Consider the following 17,175-nt stretch of genomic DNA (forward strand, 5'->3'; position numbering starts at 1 on the left):
ATCCTGCTTTTATTTCATTTATTTGTGGATTTATTAATGTATAATAAGTACCAGTGAATCTACAACCCAACCCCAGAACTAGGATCTCACCAATATTTTACATCTGGGTGCTCCTACCCTGCCTGACCACACCCAAAGAAATCTCACTCCGGAATTTGGGATTTCTCACTTCCTTACTTTAAAAAAAAATAATTTTATTGAGGTGTAACGTCTGTACAATAAGCTGCACATATTTAAAGTGTACAATTTGGGGGCATCTGGGTGACACAGTCAAGCATCTGACTCTTGTTTTTTTTTTTTTTTAAGATTTTATTTATTCATGAGAGACAGAGAGAAAGGCAGACACACAGGCAGACACACAGGCAGAGGGAGAAGCAGGCTCCATGCAGGGAGCCCAACACAGGACTCAATCCCAGGACTCCAGGATCACACCCCAAGGCGAAGGCAGGTGCTAAACCGCTGAACCACCCAGAGACTCCCTGATTCTTGGTTTTGGCTCAGATTATGATCTCAGGTTCATGAGATCGCGCCCTGTGAACACAGGCTCCGTGCTAGGGGAGAGCCTGTTTAGGATTCTCTCTCCCTTTCCTTCTCCCTCTGCCCCTCCCAGTCACGTTCTCTCCCTCAAATAAATAAACTTTAAAAAAAAATTATGAAGTCTACAATTTGATGAGTTTGTGTTTGTGAAACCATCATCAGAATCAATGAAACATATCCAACACCCACAAAAGTTCATTTATGCTCTTTTGTGATTTCTTTTTTTTCTTTTAAGATTTTATTTATTTATTCATGAGAGACACCCAGGTGTCCCTGAAGTCCATATTTTAAAAGTGGGATGTTTGTGTGTGCAGGACAACTGGATATCCACATACAAAAAACATAGAGTTGGATCCCTACCTCACATCATGTACAAAAATTAACTCAAAATGGATCATTAACTAAATAGAAGGTCTAAAATTGTAAAACTCTTAGAAGAAAACATAAGGGTAAATCTTCATGGGGTGCCTGGTGGCTCAGTTGGTTAAGCATCTGCCTTCTGCTCAGGTCAAGATCTCAGGGTCCTGGGATCACACCTTACTTCCAGCTTCCTGCTCAGTAGGGAGGGAGTCTGCTTCTCCCTCTGCCCCCCCCCCCCCCCCCCCCCGCTCAGGCTCTCTCTCTCTCTCTCTCTCAAATAAATAAATAACATCTTTTTTTAAAAAAGGGTAGATGCCTGGGTTAAGCATCTGTCTTCAGCTTTGGTCATGATATTTGGGTCCTGGGATCGAGCCTCATGTCGGGCTCCATACCCTGTGGGGAGTCTGCTTCTCTCTGCCCTCCTGCACCTCTCCTTCTGTCCCTCTCCCCGCTCATGCTCTCTCTCTCTCAAATAATAAACAAAATCTTTTAAAAATTTTAAAAGGGCAGCCCGGGTGGCTCAGCGGTTTAGCGCCGCCTTCAGCCCAGGGCGTGATTCTGGCCTGGGATCGAGTCCCATGTCGGGCTCCCTGCATGGAGTCATACTCTTAAAATAGGAAATGATTTTTAAAATATGATGCCAAAACACAGGCAACAAAGGAAAAAATAATACACTGGATGTCATCAAAATAAAAACTTTTGTGCTTCAAAGGACACTGTCGTGGGATCCCTGGGTGGCGCAGCGGTTTGGCGCCTGCCTTTGGCCCAGGGTGCAATCCTGGAGACCAGGGATCGAATCCCATGTCGGGCTCCCGATGCATGGAGCCTGCTTCTCTCTCTGCCTCTCTCTCTCTCTTTCTTTCTCTCTCACTCTCTCTCTCACTGTGTGCCTATCATAAATAAATTTTAAAAAAATTAAAAAAAAGGACACTGTCGAAAATGTGAAAAGACAACCTACAGATATACAAACTATATATCTGATAAAAGACTAGTTTCTAGAATATGTAAAAAACTCTTGCAATTCAACAGTAAAAAGGCAAATACCCAATTACAAAATGAGCAAAGGAAAAAAAAATGAGCAAAGGGTTTGAATAGACCCCCAAAAAAGATATAAAAATGACCAATAGCAGGGTGACTGGCTGGCTTAGTCAGTGGAATGTGTGACTATTGATCTTGGGGTCGTATGTTTGACCCCCATGACGGGTGTAGAGATTACTTAAATAAATAAATAAATAAATAAATAAATAAATAAATAAATAAGCTTTTTAAAAATGACCAATAGCACCTGAAAAGATGTTCAACATCCTTAGTTGTCAGAGAAATGCAAATCAAAATCATGGATCCCACTTCACATCCCCTAGACAATACAGCGTTGGCAAAGAAATTGGAACCCTCATCCATTGCTGGTGCAAGGGTAGGATGGCACAGCTGCTTTGGAAAACAGTCTGGCCTTTCCTCATAAGGTATCATATATCTAATCATTGGGATATAACCAAGAGAAAAAATACATGTCACATAAAAATTTGTGCATGAATGTTTATAGCAACATTATTCATAATGGCCAAAAGGTGAAAACAGCTCCAAAGTTCATCAGTGATGAACAGATAGGGGCCTTAGGTGGCTCAGTGGTTGAGTGTTGGCCTTTCGCTCAGGTCATGATCCTGGAGTTCTGGGGTCGAGTCCCACATCAGACTCCCCATGGGGAGCCTGCTTCTCCCTCTGCCTATGTCTCTGCCTCTCTCTCTCTGTGTGTCTCATGAGTAAATAAATAAAATATTTTTTAAAAATGATGAGCAGATAAATTGTGATATACACATACAAGGGAATATTTTTCAACCTTAAGGAGGATGAAAATCCTGTCACATGCTACAACATGGATGAATCTCAAATATGTTACACTCAGTAAAATAGACTAATCACACACACACAAAAGAAATAAACTAGTCACAAAAGGTCAAATACTGTATGATTCCAATTATATGAGGTCCCCAGAGCAGATTCATGGAGACGGAGAATAGAATGGTGGGTATCAGGGGCTGGGATGAGAGGGAAATGGGGAGTTGGTATTTAATGGAGAGTTTCAGTTTGGGAAAAGCAACAAGTTCTGGGAAGGGATGGTTGTGATGGTCGCTGAGCAATGTGAATATGCTTAGGGTCACAAGATGTACACTTAAAAATGATTAAAATGATAAATGTTATGCTATGTATATTTTACAAAAAAATCAGAACTCATATAGTAATAAATGTTACAGTGTGAATGTATCTTGAAAACATTATGTTAAAAGAAAGAAGCCGGGGCCCCTGGGTGGCTCATTTGGTTGAGTGCCCAACTCTTGATTTCGGCTTCAGAGGTGATCTTGGTGTCCCAATCTCAGGGTCGTGGGATTCAGCTCGGTGTCGGGCTCTGTGCTTGGGGCAGTGACTGCCTGTCCCTTTCTCTCTGCTCCTCCCCATGCTCTCTCTCTCTAAAGTATATTTTAAAAATCTTTAAAAAACCCCAAGCCTTCTTATTAAAGAAAGAAAGAAAGAAAGAAAGAAAGAAAGAAAGAAAGAAAGAAAGAAAGAAGCGAGCCACAAAACACCACATCTTATAGGATTCTGTTAGTATGAAATGTCCAGAGTTGACTAATCTATAGGAGTAGCTTAGTGGTTGCCTAGAGCTGGGGCTGGTGGTGAGGGCAGGATTGGCACAGGAATAGGGAGTGACTGCTAATGGGTAGAGTTTCTTTCTGGGGTGATTGGAATATTCTACAATTGTGCTGATGTACCCTAAACCACTGAATTGTACAATTTAAATTGTTAAATTGTATGGCATGTGAATTATATCTCAATAGAGCTAGGGGTTTTTTTGTTTGTCTTTTTAAAAAAATTATTTATTCACGAGAGACACACAGAGAGAGGCAGAGACACAGGCAGAGGGAGAAGCAGGCTCCCTGCAGGGAGCCCGATGTGGAACTCTGATCTCAATCCCGGGACCCTAGTTCATGCCCTGAGCCGAGGGCAGACACTTAACTGGCAAGCCACCAGGTGCCCCATGTTTGTTTACTTTTTAAAAGAGGGCAGAAATTGGGCTTTTGGAGAATAATGAATTTAAAAACTGAACCAGGGAGTGGGACCATGAAGATGAAGGGTCCCCTTTGTATGGTCAGCCCCTGGAAGTCCCTAACAGAGAGTAGGTACTCCAAAAATTAAAACCAAGGGAGCAGGGGCACCTGGGTGGCTCAGCGGTTGGGCGTCTGCCTTTGGCTCAGGTGGTGATCCTGGGATCCTGGGATTTAGTCCCACGTCAGGCTCCCTGCATGGAGCCTGCTTCTCCCTCTGGTGTCTCTGCCTCTCTTTCTCTCTCTGTGTCTCTCATTAATAAATAAATAAAAACTTAAAAAAAAAAAAAAAACAAGTGGCAGAGTTCAGAAAGGGATCCAGGGTATCTGGCTCTAAGTCCAAAAGTGACCCTAAAAATTATTAACTTTATATGAGAGGTTTTGGATTTACTAAAATTATAAAGAAAAATATCGTGCATACTGTGTATCCCCACAAGCTTTTTTCCCCCCAAGTTTAAATCAGACTATTTGTCAATGCCATTGAACATCCCTTGGTCTCCTCCCCGATTCCATCCTCCTTCTGCCAGATAACCACGCTCTTGAATTTGGTGTTTCTCTTTCCCACACTTTTACTTTGTACATATCTCCAAGCAATAGAAAAGTATAGTTTTGCATGTTTCTAAACTTTGTATAAAGAACATTACACAGGGGCACCTGGTGGCTCAGCAGTTGAGCATCCTCCTTCAGCTCAGGGTGAACATTCCCGTTCTTGTCTCCTGGTCCAAGACACCAAAAATTCCTTTGTATTAGCTTCCTACGGCTGCTATGACAAATTACCAAATTTGTGTCTTAAAAGCACACAAATGTGTTATCTCACAGGTCTGGATGTCTGAAATTCAAAATGGGTTTTTCACTGGGCTGAAGTCAAGGTGTCAGCAGGATCATGCTCCCTTCAGAGTCTTGAGGGGAGGATGCATTTTCTTTCCTTTTCTGGCTTCTAGAGGCTACCTTCATTCTCCATCTTGAGGCTTCTTCCTTCATCTTCAAAACCAGCAACTGTGTCTTCAAATTTCCCTCTGACTTCGGCCCTCTGCTTCCACTGCCACATCTCTTCTGATTCTGACCCTTTGCCTCCCTTTTATAAGGACCTTTGTGATTATATTGGCCTACCTGGATGATACAGGACAATCCCCCCACCCCCAATCTCAAGAGCCTTAATTTAATCAGTCTGCAAAGTCTCATTTGCCCTTGTAAGGTAACATATATTCAGTTTTCCAGGGTTTAGGCTGTGGACAGAGGGGACGAGCTGGGTGGTGTGATATGAGGGTCTTTGAATTGTGAGCGTGTCAGACTGCTCTCTGGGGCGAAAAATCGATCATCTCTCCATCCCGCAGGGTGTAAGTGTTCCCACTGCTTCCCGTCCTCACCAATACTTGATGTTATCTGACTTTTTAAAATTTCACCAACCTGACGGCTATGAAATGTCTGGGGTTTGGTCACAGTGCAGTCAAGAAAGAGATGGTGGTCAATGATGAGGCATATGCAAAAGAATAGCCCTGGCAGTAGGAAAGTGGCCAATGACCTTGGCTTTGAGCAGTGCCCTCAAAGTGGTGAGAGGGGAGTGAAATAAGACTGAGTCAAGGAACAGGGAGGGTGAGGAAATGGGCACAGGGACTGCAGGGTACAGGGATGTCTTGATCTGCTTGGGCTGCTGAAATGAAATACACAGACCAAGCGGCTTCAACAAGAGATGTTTACTTCTTACAATTCTGGGGGCTGGGGAATCCAATATCAAAGTACCAGCAAGTGGGGCTTCTCGCGAGAGCCCCCTTCCTGGCTTGCAGATAGGTACCTTCTCATTGTGTCCTCACATGATGGAGAAAGAACTCCAGTGTCTCCTCCCCTTCTTATAAGGACACTAATCCCACCATGGGGCCCCAATCTCATGACTTCATCTAAACCCAGTCACCTCCCAAAAGCCCACCTCCAAATACCATCACACTGGGGATTTGGGTTTTGACATATGAATTTGGCAGGGGGCGGGGGACACAAGTATTCAGTCCATCACACATTACTTCAAAATATTAGGGGGGGGATTGGTAAAAGGAAGGTGCTAGCCTAATAGCAGAGATTAAAGTTGAAAGAGCCAGAGAGAGGAAGAGAGACATAACTACTATATTGGGTCAAGGCAGCTGGGGGGAGGCAGGTAAAGGTGAATAGCAAAGGTACCTGGGTTGGTTTTGGAATGAGGGGAGCTGCTCTTCCTGGACTCAGGGGAGAAATTTAAATCTTGGAAGGGAGCCAGGGCAGATGCAGAAAAAACCCAAAGAGGCAAGGCAGAAAGTTGGCAGAAGTTTCTCCATGTGATGGGCAACAGAGTTATCTCCTGAGAGGGGCAGGAGTGGGTGTGAGGGTCTGAGGAGTATGGGGAAAGTTTATGGGATGCATTGCTGTGGAGCATTCAACAGATGATCCACTGAACAACAGGGGAGTGGCAGGAAAGAGGGGAGGAGCTGGGGCAGGTGTCTCCCATCAGATCTGATCTTACTAGCGCCTCCCAGAGTGAAGAAGTCCTGAAGCCCAGGGTAGGAAGGGGCCAAAGGAGGGCCAGGCAGGGGGAGTGTCTAGGGGAACCCTGGAAGCTTAGTGGAAATGGTGAGGCCTGAGGAGTCCAAGCAGAATCCGGGAGATCATAGCCAGGAAATTGGGAAGTGCAGAGGTGCAGGACCAGGGTGGAGGGACAGAAGAGAGGAACACACAACCCAGAAGGAGCCCACAAGAGAGGGGCACACAACCCAGCCAGAGGAGGTAGGGAGGGCTTCCTGGAGGTGGTGGTGTTCCAGCTGAATCTTGAAGGGGAAAACCAAATTTCAGTTATAAAAATGTGGAGGGAAAATTGTCATAGTCTGTCAACAAGCGTGTCCTGCCTGAATCCATCAGTTTTGCCTCTCCTTCTCTGATATCTCTACCATGTCCAGTGTGCTCTGGATGGATTGGGAAAGTCCTTGGCTTATGAACTTCTCTTTAGGTTCATTATTTTTCCATTCAGCTTCAGAACTCCTGTTCATCCCTCAAAACCCAGCTCAAATATCACCTCTTGTGGTGTCTCCCCCAACTCCACCCCCATCCTCTGAGGTTTTCTGATTGTCTTGATCCCACCTCTGTGCTTTCTTAGTGCAGTGAGTTGGAAGAAGCTCACTCACTGCTGCTTGATTTTAGACAAATTGACTTAATCTCTGAGTGTCTGTTTCCTGACAATGGCACTGACCAAGCCTATTCTTTTTCTTTCTTTCTTTCTTTCTTTCTTTCTTTCTTTCTTTCTTTCTTTCTTTCTTTCTTTCTTTCTTTCTTGATTTTATTTTTTATTTATTCATGAGAGACACACACACAGAGAAAGAGAGAGAGAGAGAGAGAGAGGCAGAAGGAGAAGCAGGCTCCATGCAGGGAGCCCAACGTGGGACTTGATCCCGGATCTCCAGGATTATGCCCTGGGCAGAAGGCAGGCGTTAAGCCGCTGAGCCACCCAGGAGTCCCTGCCAAGCCTATTCTTGAAGATAAGGTACAGGACATCCTCTGGCATCCCATGGGAATTACAAAGGAAGACATTATGGGGTGACACCTGCCATTCTGTCTTGTACTAAAGGAAGCTGAGAACATGACTTTGCTTTAATCCATGAGCTCTCTGAGGGCATAGACCATGCCCTCACGGAGCCTAGCCCAGTACCAGGCACAGAGAGGAACTACGTGCTCCGTGCACGCTGCACAGGCAGCAAGAATCGAGACTATCATGTACCTGTAGTGTGACTTTGGGGAGATGACATCATCTATGTGCATCTGTTCCCTCATCTCCAATATAACAATCACATTAGGTATTCACTTGCTCCAGGTGAGCCACTCAGCATCCACGAGCTCGAATCCTCACGGTATGTTATTGCCCCATTTTACAGAAGAGAACACTGAGTCTCGGGGAGGTAAAGGACTTGTCCGAGTTAGCAACAGGGCAGAAGCTCCTGGCGCCCAGCCAAACCCGGGAAATTGTTGTGCGAATCCAAGAGAGGAATGTGAAATAGCCCTGCAAACTGTAAACGCCTGGGGTGGGAGCGAGCGCGCCCGGGGTGGGAGTGGGGGGGCGTGGTGAATGACGGCGGGAGCAGGGGTGCGGAGAGAGACGGCCTCTAGGCACCCGCCCGGTGCCGGGAGCTCTAGGGTGCGGGAGGCGCGGCTCTGCCGGGGCGCCGGGGGTGCGGCCCGCCCCCTCCCGCCCCCTCCCGCCCCACCCCCACCCCCAGCGACGCGGCCCCTTTAAGGGCGGGCGGGGCGCCCTCTGGCGGCAGAGCGCGGCGCGCGGCCGGAGCCAGAGCCGGATCCCGGAGCCGGAGCGGAGCGGAGCGGAGCCGGGGCGGAGCGGGCCGAGCGGGCCGAGCCAGCAGCCGAGCTGGGGGCGCGGGCGGGCGGCATGTACCGGGCCCGGGCGGCGCGGGCGGGGCCGGAGCCCGGCAGCCCGGGGCGCTTTGGGATCCTCAGCACCGGGCAGCTCCGGGACCTGCTTCAGGATGAGCCCAAGCTGGACCGGATCGTGCGGCTCAGCAGGAAGGTAGCGCGGGGGGCGCGGGCGGGGGGCGCGGGGGACGGGCCGCGGCCTGCCGGACCTGCCGACCCACCGGAGGGCCGCGCGGGCCGGGCCGTGGGGCCGCGGGAACCTGGCACGTCCGAGTGGGCCCCGCGGAGACGCCCCCGGGGGAGGGGGCGCCCGGAGTCGACCTGGGGCGGGTGGGGCGCGGGAGACCCAGGGAGGCGCCCGTGCACCCCCGGGATGGCCGCGAGGCGTGTCCTCCAGCGGATGCTCCGGGGAGGTGTGTTCCGGGGACAGGGGTTGGCTGTGTTGTGGGGGGCCCTGCCTCGCACAACCACGTTCTGTAGGGCCAGAAAGGGGAGGCGCCTTCCATTGGGGAGAATTAGGGGCCTGGGTGACACCTGGGGGGACCTCTGGGGGGGCGTCTGCATTCTAGGGGTGCCAGAGGGGGCTTTGTGGCTTCCGCTGGGGAGGGGTGCTGGAAGCTGAGGCGTGTATTCCGTAGGCCACCATAAGAGAAAGTTGTATATTTCACAGGAGATAGGCCCGGGCTGCCTGTCTGTGGGGGGCAGAAAGGGAAAGTGTTTGTGGGAGGGAGGCGGACAGGAGGGGCATGTGCATCCTATAGGGGACAGATGGAGGGTAGTGCGTTCTCTAGGGGCAGGGAGGGGGGCTTGGCCTCCGACAGACAGAAGGAAGAAGCATTCTCCAGAGCCAGGAGAGAAAGGGGGTCTGCTTTTTGCAAGAGAAGGAAAAGCTGGGAGCAGGTGCTGGGGATCAAGGGGAAGGGGGTGTGTATTCTCCCGGGGTGTGGGGATTCCAGTGGACAGCAGGAGGAAGGGTGAGGGTGGCTTGAGGGGGGTGCTGTGCGAGGACAGGGAGAAGACATCACTCTGAGGAGTAAGAGCAGGGGGGAGTGTTTTTGCCACAAACACCTGAGGAGGAAGCAGACAAAGGCCTGGAACGGGAGGCAAGCTGCCCATGCATGGAAAATGGGACAGAGGAGGGCGGGGGACTCCTGAGGGACCTGAGCAGACATATTAATTGAAAAATTAAAAATTAACTAACATTTGTGGAGGCGGTCATCGTTTTCCTCACTTGGTCTCACAACTACCCCACAAGGTGGATGTTTTTAGCTCACTTTGTAGAAGAGGAAACTGAGGCCCAGAGGGGGAGCTCGAGGCAGAGCCCTACCCAGGACTCCTGCGGTCCCTCCACCTGATAGCCCTCCGACTGACCTGAAGGAAGGCAGGGCTGCTTGCACGTGGCCCTGGGGCCGCGATGCCCAGGTGGTCGTAGGTGAACAGAGGCAGATCCCCTGAGCGGCCCTCTTGGCTCTTCTGTGTTGGCAGTTCCAGGGCCTGCAGCTGGAGCGCGAGGCATGCCTGGCCTCCAACTACGCGCTAGCCAAGGAGAACCTGGCACTGCGGCCCCGCCTGGAGATGGGCCGGGCCGCCCTGGCTATCAAATACCAGGAGCTTCGAGAGGTGGCCGAGAGCTGTGCGGACAAGCTGCAGCGACTGGGTGAGGGATGTCCCTGTGGTGGGTGCAGCAAGCCCCGGGGAAGTGCTAGGCTCTGCCAGCAGGACTTGGGGAGACCTCTTCCCTGGGCAAGTCTTAGGGGTGCTACTCCTAGGAAACAGAGTTGGGGAAGTGAGCAGTCGATGAGCAGAACTGGGTTGGAAAGGCCAGAAGGGAAAAAAGTGGCCTGGGGGGCTCCAGGGGGCAAAGCCCCTGCTTCCTCTTTTGGGCTACAATGGGGGCAGAACCCCAGGGCGGAGGGGGGGGCGCGGTTCACAAACTGATCCCATGGGCAGTGTGCAGATGAGAACCCTGAGGCTCCAGAGAGAGGCACAGAGCCACACACAGGGTGGGTGAGAGTCAGGATGGGCCCTGGGGCTCTGGCCTGTCAGTCCTGGACGAAGGGCCCTAAGGCAGGAGGTATTTACTCTGTCCCTCTGTGGCCTTCAGAGGAGAGCATGCATCGCTGGAGCCCCCACTGTGCACTGGGCTGGCTGCAGGCTGAGCTGGAAGAGGCTGAGCAGGAGGCTGAGGTGAGAGGAGGGGTGGCGGGGCTTGGGGACAGCAAGGAGGGAGACCCAACCTACTGTCATTTTATTGTTGCCCCCCCTTCATTCTTACACTGTGGGGTTGAGAGCTCCTCCTCCAGGAAGCCCACCCTGAGTGCCTGGCCCCTGTAGAGCCTGTTGTGCTGCTGTCGAGCTGTCCTCATTGGACCACAAGGCTCATTGTCCCCACCCGTGAGTGTCTCCGCATAGGACAGTGTGGACTGGGTCCGCAGAGGAGCCGGGACTAACTTCTCAGTGCTGGGTTGGGAGCACAGTGCTCAGTGAGTCCAAGGAGGTAGGGGAGTTGGGGCCTTGATGAGAGACGCCTAATTTTACTCCAAGCGTGTCCCCATCTCTGATTCTGCCTCATCTTCCACCCAGCAGAGGATGTGTGTCCACGGTCACTTGGCAAGTCCCAGGAGGGCCCAGGCTAGAACTCCGGAGGTCCCATCCCCCAGCTATGGGGGGGTCGTCCCTGGAAGACAGTTGGGGGGGGCGGGGGGAGAGGTCCCTGGTGGGGCTCTACTCCAACTGTCTCTGCCCTCCCCTCCCAGGAGCAGATGGAGCAGCTGCTGCTGGGTGAGCAGAGCCTGGAGGCCTTCCTGCCTGCCTTCCAGCGCGGCCGCGCCCTGGCCCACCTGAGGCGGACCCAGGCGGAGAAGCTGCAGGAGCTGCTGCGGCGCCGGGAGCGGTCTGCCCAGCCGGCTCCCCCTGCTGCTGCAGAGCCCCCCAAACCCTTCCCCGCTGCAGCTGTCCTGCCCACAGGGGCCGCCCGGGGGCCGCCAGCAGTGCCCCGGAGCCTGCCTCCCTTGGACTCCCGCCCGATGCCCCCTCTGAAGGGCTCCCCCGGGTGCCCCCTTGGCCCTGCCCCTCTGCTGAGCCCTCGGCCCTCGCAACCAGAGCCCCCCCACCGGTAGGACCCAGGGTATGGCCCCCCAGTGGGGGGCCCAGACAAACTTGATCTGTGGCTCCTCCTCCTCCCCCCTGCTGCCTGGGTAGGGGGAGGGGCAGGCCCCTCCCCCTGGCCTCAGGCAGGCCCTGGCCCTGGAGGCTGAGCTGGGGAGGAGGGTCACCTGGAAGATGCCCAGAGAGAGGGCCGGAGGTGGGGTGGGCAGGGTGCCTCTGGCGCTGAGGAAGCTCTGCCTTTTTTTTTTTTTTCCTCCCCGGCTGGGGCCTCCCAGGTAACAGGCCAGCCCCAGTGAAAGAACTTTCCTCCTGGGGCCTGGGAAGGTGCCTGCTTCCCCCAGGGGGCCTGACGCACCCTACCACTCCACTGGGCTAGCACAATGCCAAGGCTGACAGGAGCGCTTTCCATCACGTCCTGCTCCTACCTTTCCCCAGTTCTGGGGCCCACCGCCTATGAGCCAGGTGGTCAGGCCCAGCTGCGGGGCCAGGGACACCATGGTCCTGGGGCTACTCTGTGCCCCACTCATGCTCCGGACCCTGGGGCAAGGTAGGCCAGGGGCTCCTGACCTGCACAGATGAGTGGGGCATCCCCAGGAAAGACCATTCTGTATTTTTCTGTCCCCGTCTCCTTAGAATGGAACCTTTTTGAGGGCAGGTCCTTGTCTTTGTATGTTCTGTCCCCAGCCCCACCTCCCAGGGGCCGTCAATAAATGTGATGATGAGGATGATATGCTGCCCGACTTGTCTCTGCTCCTTCAACCAGCCACTCTACTGTTGCAGCCTCCACACTTGAGCTCCTGCACTTCCTCCTCTTGAGATGCCCTCCCTTCCTCTCTGCCCAGCCAAAGCCTGGCTGTCCTTCAGGTCCGGCACTGCTGCTGCCTCTTCCATGAAGCCTTCTCTGATTACCAACTCCGTGGGAATCTTTCCTACTCTTAACTTCCCAGCACTTGTGGCCAGAAGCATACTCTGCTCCATCACTGTTCTCCAACTGCCCATCTGTATGCACCTTCTCTTTCTGGGTTGCCTGTAAGCCCAATTGGGATGGTACTTTCTCCTGCTCTGGCCTGCCAAATGACCACTCCACTGAGGGCTGGAGGGGCTTCTATGAGGCTGAAGGTTGTTTTCAGCTAGGGTGAATACTAGGTAGCCACCTTGGCTGATGAGGCTGGGACAAGAAGTGGGGAGAGCAGGAACAGGCCCTGGATCAGCTTAGGTCAAGTCTAATGAGATGGAGCTTGGTAGGGAAGCATGGATAGTCCTACAAACAGAAGGGGGGGTGGAGTGCTGTAGAAGCTAATGCGATCTTGGTCCATGTTAATAGAGACAGAACCATCCAGAAAGAGGATAGTATTGGCTTGGCTCTACTTTTCACTGAAATTTTACACTGTAAGAACCCTCCCCAAACCACCACCTTTGGTCTCCTTAGCATGTCCCTAATGTGCACGGTGGAAAAGGAGTTTGGGACTAAATCCCACGATGAATAGTTGGGGGATGTCTGAGATCCGTGTGATGGTTGGCCTCCAAACCCACAAGGGCTAGAAATGTAGAGTCAGAGGTCAGAGTCAAGACCAAAGGGTGAAAACCATAGGAAGGATGGGGTCTGTCCACAAAGATGTATAAGCAGTGCCTGAGTGACTGCTTGATGGCAGCTGTAGAGATTGAAGCAATGCTTGGAGGGACTGGCCCACTTGAGCTTTCCAGAGCCCTTTCAAGTTCAGACAGTCAGATGTACCCCTGCTAGGGATGCAATCAGAGCATGCACGGATAGTGCCCACCTGAGCAGCTCTACCCCATTCTGGTTCTCCTACTGTCCTCACTGCTAGCACTTGAGCTGCTGGAGGTTGAGGGACACCAGAACCACAGGGTACTTGCCTGAGATGAGAGAAGACTGAACAGCTCTGTTAGATCTCCCACATTCTCAGCACAGATGAGGGCAGGTTGGGCCCCTCTTGTCCTGGCTTTCCACTCCCAGTCCCTGCTTCCAGGGTTGTGGTGTATAACCAAAAGGAGAAAAAGTTGAGATTGGGGGTGTCTAAACCTTCCTCCATCATCGTGAATTGGGGAGCAGCCTCTGGAAGGGAGAGGCTAATGTCCACAGCCTAGTAGTTCAGCCTCCCCTCTCCAGGGCAGGTAAGAAGAAAAAAGGAATGACCCCAAGGGAGGGACTAGGAAGGGGAAAAAACTGTTTCCAAGGGAACCAGATGATATCCTTCAGAAGGTCTTACACACCACTCACCCTCCTCAAATAGCTGAAACTGTTTTAGAAAGGGTAAGGAACAAGGCCCTGTAGTATTCAGCTCCAGCATAAAAAAGACTTGAGGTAGGTGGGTACAGATACTGACAGAGTGGAGTGGGCTGTTCTGGGCTATGGGAAAGTTGTTGAGTTGGATGGTTAATAAACTTCATTAACCCGCATGCTTTAAGGTACATGGAATGTTCTGGAAGGTTCCAGACAGTCTGGGCTCTCTGGTGCCTAACAAATTCTGGAACTTTCTGTTTCCAGGTTTCAGGACCCCAGGAAACATCCCTGGCTGCAATGCTCTGAGGACAAACTTGTACATCAAGGAGCCCCTAAGAAAGGTCCCACCTATTACCAACCACCAGTGTTTTTACAAACCCAAACCAAAAAGTTGTCCGAATAACAAAACTTCTAACCCTTTTTGATAAAAATAAGGAGTTTCTGCCCTTCAAGAAAGTTTGTTATGTCCACATCTTGTTCAGGAATCACTAGCTTGAGTGTTTTCCTAAGTTTCCTCCCTTGTTTCTCAAATATAAAACATAATTTGTGGGGGTGGGGGCGGCAATCAAGACTTACTGAACCAAGCAAGCCTGAACCAGAGTGGGCTCAAATCTTTACCACTGAATTGTGGTGTGGTCACTGCAAAGCCAGGGCTAACAACTTACCCCTGACCTCACCTCCAAGGTTAGAATCAAACAGTTTGAGATCAAGTTAGAGTAGGTGTTGGTTTCTCCCAATTTATACAAGGATTTTACACAAAAGAATTGATGCAGGAATTGATGGTGTAGGAACTGATGTTACTATATGTACCAAAGGACTTCTGGCTTTGTCCAGGACCTTGCCATTGCTGTAGACTTCTCAAAAGATCTTTCTTGTCCCACAATGAAATAAGGTTTACACTCTCCTTCCCTGGTTAAAAGTGTGAGCTCTCATAACATATGATGTAGCCTAGAGGATCTGCAAACTCAAATGTCTGCAGGGGCTAGGAAGGTCACAGGCATGCAAAGCAGTCCGTTTCTACAAATAAATATTTCCTTTCTCATTTTTTTTTTTTTTTTGAAAATGCATGGTCCCTTTTTTTCTGTTCTTGATAAACACAGGGCATAGAGAGAGATTTCTCTATTATTAGAAAAATGGCCAACTGTGTAGACCACTTCCCCTCTGTTGGTGGGAGCATGGTGAACTAGGAGCCATGTCCTCTTTAAAAGGCAGATGTTAACAGCTTCTCCCAGGTGGTAGTACGAGTGTGTGAGTGAATGCACTGGCATGTTTTCTCATTTTTTGAGAGAAGTCAGAAATCTAGACTTTTATACAGTCTCCCAAATTTTGAAAGTTGGCTGAAGTTTTTGAAGACACTGTGCCAGCCATGGCCAAACACTGTGTGCAGGTTGGCTGTGTGGCCCCTGGGACCATGAATCTCAGCCCATTCTTGGTCCTCCTGAAACAGGTCTTCTCTTGTCCACTCCCAGAACTGAGAGTGTGAATGCTGAAGGGGCAAAAGCAGGATGGGAGGGCAAGCGCACCTCAAGTCTAGTTAGAGGACCCCAGGTTCAGACAACTTTAAGATATAGTGGTGAGAGGATGCCTGGGTGGCTCAGCAGTTGAGCCTCTGCCTTTAACTCAGGGCAGGATCCTGGAAGTCTGGAATGGAGTCCTGCAACGGGCTCCCTGCAAGGAGCCTGCTTCTCCCTCTGCCTATGTCTCTGTCTCCCTGTCGCTCATGAAAAAAATAAACAAAAGCTTAAAAAAAAGACAAAAAAAAAAAGAGAGAGAGATAGTGGTGAGATTAAGAGTGATGCTATGATCTCACAGCAAACTGTAAAGAGGACCTCTCTGCACCTGGTTCTTAGGGATGATGGCACTCGGTGTTCTCAGTATATGCAAGTTCCCTTGAGGACGAGACTCAGGTCTCAGTCATCCTCACAAAGTAACTGCTCTGCCCAAGCTGGGCCTAAGAACCAAAGTACTGAAGGTAAGCAAGGCAGGCCTTCTCCTATGATCCTGATCATAGGCAGGTGGCAGTGTGTGCCCTTGTCACAAAACTGAGGAATTGAGAGGAGGCAAAGACCAGGATAGAGCCCATTCTAGTGCACTATTCAAATTCAAGGCAGTGGATTGAAGAACCACCACCACTTATTAGCTGTCCTGTCTCTCAGCCTCTTTTCCTGGGATCTGGTGACCTTCCAGGGAGGCCTAAGATTAAAAAAAAAAAAAAAAAAAGGAAGGCCTAAGATATACTACCCCCACCCTCCTGCCATTTCCCCAAAAGGAAGTATGGTGGCCACTCACTTGGGCTCCATCCTTGTGCCTCAGCTTGTGATCATAAAGAATATACATATATATAAGGGACCCTAAGGAATATATGTATGTATATGTTATAAATTATACACACACACACATACTCCTATATAGTGCCCAAATAGATGGACAACTCATTAGTCTAAGGTACGCTATTCTTGTTTTTTTTTCTTAAAGATTTTATTTATTCATGAGAGAGAGAGAGAGACAGGCAGAGGGAGAAGCAGGCTCCATGCAGGGAGCCCAATATGGGACTCAATCCCGAGTCTCCAGGATCAGGCCCTGGGCTGAAGGCTGCGCTAAACTGAGCCCGGGCTGAGCCACCTGGGCTGCCCAAAGGTAGGCTATTCTTAACTGATCTTGGCTCATGCTAGGATCATTAAGGAAGGCAAGGTGCACTGACTGAATAAAATGCCAGAACCTTAGAAGGAAAGGACGAAATCCTACTCAGTGCTGAGATCTGTAAAGGATCATTTCACCCAGGAATAAACAAAGGGCAACAAAGGGCAAAGTTGGCTCAGGAGGAATAAAGTCCTGATCAAGTCCAAAGACAGTATATCACAATTGCCTATACAAGCACACATTTGACTGCTGTCTTATTGTCCATCTCTCCCCATTAGGACTTGTGTGTGCTGCTCACTCAGCCTCATACTGTACTTGCAACCCCATTCTCACCACAATACAGCCCAAAGCAGGCTGGTTTGCTCTTATCCTTCTTGGTCTGAGGTCCAACTTTCAAGGAAGTTTTGGTTTAGTCTGTGATCAAAAGGAGAAAAAGGACTAAAGTTGAACATGTTCGAGCCTTCCTCCACTATCAGGAATTGGGCAGCAGCCCTTAAGAAGTCAGGGGATAATGTCTATGGCCTGGTTCAGCCTCTCCTTCCCAGGGCAGGTGAGAAACAGAGAGGAACAACCTAAGGCAATCTTGGGGGGGTGGGGGATAGTTGGGAAGGGAGAATACCATGGGAACCAGTTTAGGGGTCCTTCAACATCTCCCCTTCCAGAAGGAGCCCAGGTTCTGTTTCAAGGAGAGTAGTGAGTGGGAACTTAAGAGTTCAGCTCTGGACTGAAAAACAAACAAAAAACCTGAGGCAGGCAGGATGGCACTATAAGAATAGCTTGGTTCTAGGCCTAAGAAGAGGCTTACAA

General features: G+C 50.5%; 1 protein-coding gene across 1 annotated transcript; it reads left to right on the top strand.

Moving 5' to 3' along the window:
* The first annotated feature begins 8,339 nt into the window (after window positions 1–8,339).
* On the top strand, window positions 8,340–12,216 carry VPS37D (VPS37D subunit of ESCRT-I). The gene is made up of 4 exons (XM_072837467.1): window positions 8,340–8,532; window positions 9,864–10,035; window positions 10,483–10,565; window positions 11,135–12,216. Exons 1-4 carry the CDS (start codon window positions 8,395–8,397, stop codon window positions 11,495–11,497), a joined length of 756 nt encoding a protein of 251 aa, XP_072693568.1. The 5' UTR covers window positions 8,340–8,394; the 3' UTR covers window positions 11,498–12,216.
* Window positions 12,217–17,175: the final 4,959 nt, after the last annotated feature.

This window comes from Canis lupus, chromosome 8, assembly GCF_048164855.1.
Source record: "Canis lupus baileyi chromosome 8, mCanLup2.hap1, whole genome shotgun sequence".
In the NCBI taxonomy this organism is placed as follows: domain Eukaryota; kingdom Metazoa; phylum Chordata; class Mammalia; order Carnivora; family Canidae; genus Canis; species Canis lupus.

Bases quoted from the DNA above. Each gene is read 5' to 3' on its own strand.
- VPS37D (XM_072837467.1), top strand. From the start codon at position 8,395: ATGTACCGGGCCCGGGCGGCGCGGGCGGGGCCGGAGCCCGGCAGCCCG. The intron at 10,036-10,482 runs GTGAGGGATGTC...TGTGGCCTTCAG, and splicing joins GGACAAGCTGCAGCGACTGG to AGGAGAGCATGCATCGCTGG. The intron at 10,566-11,134 runs GTGAGAGGAGGG...CTCCCCTCCCAG, and splicing joins AGGCTGAGCAGGAGGCTGAG to GAGCAGATGGAGCAGCTGCT.